The sequence below is a fragment of the Clupea harengus genome, chromosome 10 (genome assembly GCF_900700415.2).
Source record: "Clupea harengus chromosome 10, Ch_v2.0.2, whole genome shotgun sequence".
Taxonomy (NCBI): domain Eukaryota; kingdom Metazoa; phylum Chordata; class Actinopteri; order Clupeiformes; family Clupeidae; genus Clupea; species Clupea harengus.
The window spans coordinates 17850745-17858936 of record NC_045161.1 but is presented as its reverse complement, the minus strand read 5'-3'; the positions used below and the strand labels follow the sequence as shown (position 1 = coordinate 17858936).

General features: G+C 43.6%; 1 protein-coding gene across 1 annotated transcript; it reads right to left on the bottom strand.

Annotated features, from left to right (window-relative positions):
- Positions 1-4235: 4235 nt before the first annotated feature.
- ptmaa (prothymosin alpha a) lies at positions 4236-7952 on the bottom strand. The gene is made up of 5 exons (XM_042708895.1): positions 7765-7952; positions 5380-5448; positions 5173-5263; positions 4933-5012; positions 4236-4810 (listed from the first exon to the last, which is right to left on the bottom strand). Exons 1-5 carry the CDS (start codon positions 7807-7809, stop codon positions 4772-4774), a joined length of 324 nt encoding a protein of 107 aa, XP_042564829.1. The 5' UTR covers positions 7810-7952; the 3' UTR covers positions 4236-4771.
- Positions 7953-8192: the final 240 nt, after the last annotated feature.

The window sequence follows — 8192 nt, the reverse complement described above, 5'->3', positions numbered from 1 at the left end:
CACACACACACACACATCTTACACCTTACACCTGATTTATTGCCAACATAATTTCATTTTTGGTTATGAGGACAAAGGATGAGGTAAAGGTGAAAGTATAGGGTTAGGGTTAGTAAAGGTAAAAGTCTAGGTCATGAGGACAGGAGTGTGTACAACCAAGACAAGAGGAGGGATGTGCTACTGTGTCAGTGATGTCAGTGATGCTGTGTCAGTGATGTCAGTGCTGCTGTGTCAGTGCTGTCAGTGCTGCTGTGTCAGTGTTGTCAGTGCTGCTGCTGTGTCAGTGGTGTTAGTGCTGCTGCTGTGTCACTGATGTCAGTGCTGCTGCTGTGTGAGTTACTGTATGTCAGTACTGCTGTGTCAGTGATGTCAGTGTTCTGCTGCTGCTTTAAGGCTTTTTTATGCTACTCCGTTTTCACGGAGACGGACACAGGGAACGCCCTCTCCGACGTGGAACGCCCTCTCCGAGCACCTCGGAGAGGCCGACGTGCACCTCCTCATTTTTTCTGACTATCCGTCTGAATGTTGGATAGCCTTCTGATACCCCTTGGCTGTGATTGGTCCGCTAACAACATCATATCCGAAGGATATAATTTCCAGAATCTTACATTTCCTGTTTCATTCCCTATCTGTTCCTATTCTGTTGAGCAGCTTGCACACTGCCCCAACAAAGGCCAACAAACTCCAACAAACCCCAACAAACACCAACAGTTTGGTCAGTGTGCGCCAACAGTTTGTGTTTGTTGGTCATTGTCGGGTACTGTTGGAAGAGTTCAACATGTTCAGTCGGATCTGGTAAAGTTGCAGAATGTCTGACCAATGTAGAGAGATTTCCAACTAACTCCAACATTCTGACAGCTGGTTACCTTGTCAACTAGGCTCAACTCGCGGGCATAATATCCTCGAGTTCTCTTGGATGTCATAGTTATGTCGGTTTTCGGCCAGTTTAAAAAAAAAAAAACGATATCCTAAGTCTATTTATAGATTAACGTTATGTATTAGCTTACCCAAACGAACGGTTTTCAAGACAGATATGTGTCTATTTTAACGTGTACGACTCGTTTAACACTGCAAGAAAACGTGTTTCTAAATATTAATATTAATGTTTACGGTGACACGTTACATGAGTACGTTTGCGCTTATGTTAGTTATTATATACTATGTCTGTTGGGGTGCCCAAATGTATGCACCTGTCTAATTTTGTTATGATGCATATGGCATATTTTCTGTTTATCCAATAAACCTTATATCACTGCTGAAATATTACTTTGTCCATGAAGTATTATATATATAACAAAGAAGTTACTGATCCAAACGCCCAACAATTTATAAATAAAAATAATGGAAATTATCCAATAATGGAAATTATCAGGGGTGCCCAAACTTTTTCATACGACTGTATACCGGTCTATGTTCTATACAAATTACTTGTTTTCCAAATATGTTTTGACAAGCAAATGTTAATCTAACTAGTGTTATTTTTGTTTGATTTGTTTTTTAGTTTTCTTTGACCTGATTCAGTTGTAGGTGCAGTCTATTCACCTAAACACACACAAACAAACATTGAATAAGTAGCTAACTAGCTGAAAAAAGTCAGTTACTGTGTGAGCAGTGTGGAGCAGTTGGTTTATGAACATTCTAAAGACAGTCACCTGCCAAGTATCAGCTACTGCCAACTTTCAGAATGTTGGGATTTGTTGGCGTTTGTTGGGGCTGTGTGCAAGCTGCTTTAGTTGAGATCGTTCACTGTGTGTGAGGAAAGCCGGGAGGAGGTAAATTAACAATCGACGACTTCCACACACAAAGACGTCATGGGGTAGGCTTCTCTAAGGTCGTTTTCGACAAAAAAACTTTGCTCCACCTACTGTTCCGGCGGTGAATTGTTTTCAGCACCCACAGCCTTCGGAGAACCATAAATGAAAAAGAGTCTGTTGAATCCATCCGTCCGTAACGGAGTCGTAGAAGTATATTTCAGCCTTTACTATCTGCAGGAAGAACCAACATCACACAGGGGAGTGTCCTGCTGATAGAAGACAACACGCAGTGGCACACACCAACCACAAGGTGGCAGAAGACACTGAGGAAATGTGTTACTGTGGATGGATGTAAACACAAAGGCATCTGAGGACAATCACCATATTCTTATCTCAGACACACCTATACACATACTGACTGACACACACACACACACACACACCCTGCGGCTGTGCTGAAATTGGTTTGCAAAGAGGACTGACCCACTGAAACACTGACCTCTGCTCCAAAGCCAAGGGATACCCCCACATGTGTTAATAGTATGTGTGATGTTATATATATATATATAGAGAGAGAGAGAGCGAGAGAGAGAGAGAAAGCGAGAGAGAGAGAGAGGGAGAGAGATACAGAGAGAGACTCAAACAAGCACCACACATAGACACAAACACACACTTGTACATACAAACCTTCACGGACACTTTAACAATCACTTTCACTTCTCTAATCTGCTTACACACACACACACGCATGTTAGTAGTAATATATGTATATGTTGCAGCAGCCTATATATTTATATATATATGTGTGTGTGTGTGTCTGTGTGTGTGGAGAGAGAGATACAGAGAAGGAGACTCAAACAAGCACCACACATAGACACACACACATGGAAGCTTGTACATACAAACCTTCATGGACACTTAAACAATCACTTTCACTTCTCTGATTTGCTTACACACACACACACACACTCTCACATACAGGCTTAAACATGCTTTACCAGTTACTTCTACTCAAGCTCTGTCATTTGCTTGCACACACACACACACACACACACACACACATACCACACACACACACACACACACACACAGTGGCATTAGCAGAGATAACAGTTAAATGTATGTGTGAATGAGTAAGTGAGGGCGTGACCCTCAGGTCGGGCTGAGCCGGTTGCTCCAGGCACTTTGGAAGGGGTGGTGTGTGTGTGTGTGTGAGTGTACAAGTGTGTTTGTGTGTGCCTGTGTTAGTTTGTGCGTGTGTGATTCCAGGAAGCAGACTACTTCAAAGACTGGTGTAGAAAATACAAATACACATTGATATTTAACTCACTAATGAATTAAATTAAGTTACAATGTGCAGTTGTTGTGAGGTTATACAGTCAGCTCACTGTGTACCGAGGACCATTCTAAGGAGTGTGTTAGTGTATGTGAGTGTGTGGGTAACTGACGCTGGGTTAGGGAGTGTGTGTGTAACTGACGCTGAGTTAGGGAGTGTGTGTGTAACTTATGCTGGGTTAGGGAGTGTGTGTGTAACTGACGTTGGGTTAGGGAGTGTGTGTGTAACTGACGTTGGGTTAGGGAGTGTGTGGGTAACTGAAAAGGTCAAGGAGAGATGAGTGGCTGTAATTAAAGATGGGTGAAGGAGTGTATACTGAATGCAGAAGAGCTTGTAGTGGAGACAGGTGTGGCCCAGGTGATCCCCTCTGTTAGCAAGTCCAGATGGACCTCTCCAATGCCTCCTCCTCTGACACTAACGCCTCCTCCTCCTCTGACACCAACGCCTCCTCCTCCTGTGACACTAACGCCTCTTCTTCCTCTGACACCAACGCCTCCTTCTCCTCTGGCACCAACGCCTCTTCCTCCTCTGACACCAACGCCTCCTTCTCCTGTGGGTCAGAGTGAGTCACACTCATTAGCTGATTCCTCCGGTTAGACGGAGCTGAGGACTCCCAATGGGTCTCACCTTAGAAATGACGGAGAGGACAGAAACCGTGTGTGTGATGGGGGTGAGGCAGCAGCTCAGGGGACACAAATGGGTGTGTGCTGACAGAAATAAATTCACTCAGGTCAATGTACTAAAGGTGATACCCTTTACCAGATCTTTCAATCGGGTAAATATATTAAAGGTGATAGAATTTACCAGATGTTTCACTCGGGTCAATATATTAAAGGTTATATAATTTACCAGATCTTTCGCTCAGTTCAATATATTAAATGTGATATCATTTACCAGATCTTTCACTTAGGTACATTTATTAAATGCAATCAAATTGACCAATCTTGAAGTCTTAAGGCAATGAGTCATTTACATTGGTGTACACTTCTTTCTAACAGGCTCATAAACTGTCAAAAGTACATCTGAGAAGGGTACTCTGTCATCACTTGGCCTCTACAGCTACAATGACTCAGTGGTCGAGGTTGTCATTACACCAACCCTAACCATACAATGTGTTTACAAGGACAAACAAACTCGGGGAAAAATTAAGAACTCACAAAATAAAATTTCGGTTTATTGTCGTACAACAAACTTCACGCACACGTCGAACAGGCCACAATAGACAGCAATTTAACAGACAATAAAGAAAAGAAACCTCTTTTCTTTGGCCTGGCCATCTCATACAAACCAACTACTTATGGTACAACTAAAATACATACACAAAGTTACTGGAATGCTTTGATTTTGTACAGGTTTCCGTAGAGATAAGATGACATGGTCAAACCACAAGTAAAGTCTATTTCATAGAGAAGCCTCAACTTCAAAGCACCGTTTGGTCACCCGAGATCACGGTCAAAAATGGCTGACCTTCTAACAATATGTACAAAAATATAAAATGTAAATAAAAATACAAACAAATTCTCCTTTTAAAGTATTTTGTCAGAAGGTAGAGCTTTGAAGTCTTGGTTGTATCTAAAAAATCTGAGGTGGGTGAGTAGGCGTGGACGGTGAACTCTAACAGATGATGACCATGTGTTGGGCCCCCCCTCGCTGGGGTGGGGGCGGTGCAGCAGGACCACTCCTAAGCATCAGTCTTCTGTTTCTTAGTTCCCACATCCTCCTGCAGACCACACACACACACACACACACACACACACACAGTTAGAGTATGTCTCTAAATGAGAAATGGAAATTAATACACGTAAACTTTCAGATCAAAGAGTAACTATGACAATCCATTACCTCATCATCATCATCATCATCTTCAGCTGCCCGCTTCCCTGTTCCACCCTCTGCTTCATCATCATCCTCATCATCATCACCTAGCAGAGGGAAATGAAGGTCAAACAGGTGCAGTGTCCTTATGTGGCAGGCAGAGGGAGCTCTAGCTAAAGAGCTGTCCCTGTGTCCTATTGGTTTTATGCAAATTAATCATTTCGACTCAAAATCATCAAGGGTTAGCTCCTCTCTTGTCCAACCTACCCTCTCCGTCATCTTCCTCGTCATCTTCCTCACCCACATCATCGTCTTCCTCGTCTACTTCATTTTCAGGGTCACCATTCTCCTCATCCACCTAAAAAAATAAGAAATAGACATTTTCAAGTGAGAGCTAAATAAACTTTACATATTTAGATATTTATTTTCTCCTCTTAAAATGTCCATTTTAAACTGAGGGCATTCATCACTTACAGCTTTTCCATTGGCAGGGGCCTCCTTCCCATTCTCAGCCTCTTCAACCTGCTTCTTCTCCTTCAGGTCCTGAGACAAGAGAAGACAAATCTCATGTCAGTCACGTGACAGTATGTGGGATTAAAGTGGGTGGTGGATCAAAGGTTATTAATAACACCCACCCATGTCTTGTCACATCATAAACTTTGAACAGCATGCGTGCGTTTTAACATTTGAAATGCCACACTTTGATCCTCTGAACACAATTGGCTGTTGGTCTTTCCCATCCCCCGCCCTCTTTTAAATGATTTACTGAAGTGTTGTAATCTGATACGCCAATGGCGTTGAGTGGAATGAGCAATGGAGTTCAGTAAATAAAGAACATCGCCGTTTCCAGGGCAGACACACCCGTGGAAAAACTACAACTTCCAGACAACATCAACAGTTTATTCTAAAGCAGCCAATACGAGCGTACAAACGCGCAGTCAGAATGTGGCTGACTAAATTAACTCGAGCAAGGAGAGACAATAGCGACTTGAGGGCAATACATTGGATACATTTACCAGCATTAAAATCTGTTAGCAGTAACCAGTAAAGTTGGTTTTGTGACTACTTTATGTAGACTTGTAGTCTGTGTCTCACAAGAGCTAAATTAACTTTAGATTATTGTTTAATTTTTTTATTTATAAAGCAGAGATAATTTAATACGAAAATTAAATAAATCCTAATATTTCTTAGCCAAAATTTAATTCGGATGGCTTCCGAAGTGGCAAATCGCTTAGATTAATTAGTTTCGGTAATCCTTAGCTTTTAAGCCGGTTACCGGCTACCTCACGCCAACGCCTCCTTACACCATCACTAGCGCTCCGGAGACCACTGTTCCGTGGGTAATGTCTGGCAACAAAGAGTGTTAGCGGATCGCTTAAGTGAAATTACACTCAGTTGTATTCATTAGGCAACGATACATCATTAGATGTGACCAGTCATTGCTTAAAACTGTCTTTTAGTAGTCAGCAGTATCGTATGGGCTATGAAGGAGGGCTAGAGGAGATTCACGCGCAGACGACCGACAGAAGAGACAAACCAGGTGTTCAACTGAGCTTCGAGATGAAACAGGATGAATAGAAAGCGGGCGTCCTCAGACGGATCTAAACGCTGTTCTTGGTGAGAGCGGCGCTTTCTCATACGAGTGGAATGGGGGCAGAGTTTAAATCGGGACAGTTGTGTAGGCTACGCCAGAAAACGGTTCAGCGCAACATCCAACTTTCCGCTCGCGCTCACAGCCTACAGCACCGGTCACTTGGAGCTCCCCGCGACCTAACTTCAGTCGCGAGAATATAACGCTTTTTCTCAGTCTGTTAAATCCAGCCAACATAAACCGAAAATCTAGTATCTGAGGGCAAATGCTCCAGTAATCGCTGACTATGACCGCGGGAACCCACGCGTAGTTTTTTAAATCCAGAGCCCCGGGATGCTTCGTGTCTCCGGTACGAGTAGCCTACTGCCGCCTCCCACTCTGCAGAACTGCCGACAAGTCCGGTGCGCGCTAGAGACAGCAGATAGCGGGACCTCAGTCTGTGTTGCGTATCATTTACGGACGCGATCGAAGTTCACAATGCAAACAGCTCAGGCAATTTAGCAAGAAGTTGCCTTTCGCCTTCGTCTGAGGAGAACCGGGAAGCCATAGGAAACTGCGAGGGCTCGAGACGTGAAGCATGAATGTCGGCTGCAATGCCTGCCCACTTCAGCAGCAGCCACCTCGCACACAGACTAACCTACAGTTCAGATGACACACAGCATGTGTCTAGAAACTATTTTATTTTCAAACAACCCCATGCTGTCCGTAAGAAAAAAATATTGTTTTAGAAGCCGAGAATTTAGTCGATTAACTTGTACTTGTGGACTACAGCGCGGCAAGTGGAGAGAGTGACAGACCGCTGCGCTCATCGAACGCGATGGGCTTAATGAATTATGACGGAAATACACAAGTAATTCTTCTGCATCCCTCTAAACTAGATGGTGACTGGATGGTGTTATGCTGTTTAGTCTACTGCTACAAATTGCTGCTCAAAGAGGAACCGACATGCTTGTATAAACAAAGACCCCGCGCAGACTGTTCCATTCCGGACAATAAAGACTTCAGATGCGAATGTTGCTGGGTCGAGAATAACTTCGGAATGATTTCATTTTCCAAGTAATACATCCACAGTCCCCCAGGAGAGCGTCAATCCAGTTCGTTTAGGAAAAGTAAATACATTCTTACTGATAAGCTTGTCTGTTTATGACTCCAGAGCATGAGTACTATTTCCACAGCCAAAATGTTTATTCCCGGAATATGAAACTCGCCAGTTTGACGTGAAATATTTTCAGTAATCTATTTAAATGGGTCTCCATCACATAGCCTACCTTTGCGGAGATCTCCGACTTGGTGTCAACTTCAGTGTCTGCCATTTCTGTTTTAACGTTTCAACTGTAATGTGGTCTCACGAAAAAAAATCTCCAGAACAGAATAGATCCACTTAAAAGGCGAGAAGGGAAAGAAAAAAGGCTTGCAGCGCCAGTGGCGAACTCACGCGGCGGCGAAACCATTTAATATAGAGAGAGGGCGGAGTCGTAACACGGGCAGAGTGATATGATTGGTGAACAATACTAGAAATCAGTTTTTCTGATTCGTCAGGACGGAACAATGGACAGTATTTCTACACCAACAGAGGCCCCGCCTCCGCCCCAACCTTTGAGTCATTTGTGTGACGAGTAGCTGCGCGTTCCGAGGCACCTCGGGCCTGCCTCGCTTTGCCGAATTAATGACGCCCCCCTCCTTCACCCCCTCCCCT

Excerpts from the sequence above, each read along its gene's own strand:
- ptmaa (XM_042708895.1), bottom strand. The coding sequence starts at position 7,809 with ATGGCAGACACTGAAGTTGACACCAAGTCGGAGATCTCCGCAAAG. Across the intron at positions 5,264-5,379 it reads CCCCTGCCAATGGAAAAGCT|GTGGATGAGGAGAATGGTGA; the intron begins GTAAGTGATGAA and ends TTATTTTTTTAG. Across the intron at positions 4,811-4,932 it reads ATGATGATGATGATGATGAG|GAGGATGTGGGAACTAAGAA; the intron begins GTAATGGATTGT and ends TGTGGTCTGCAG.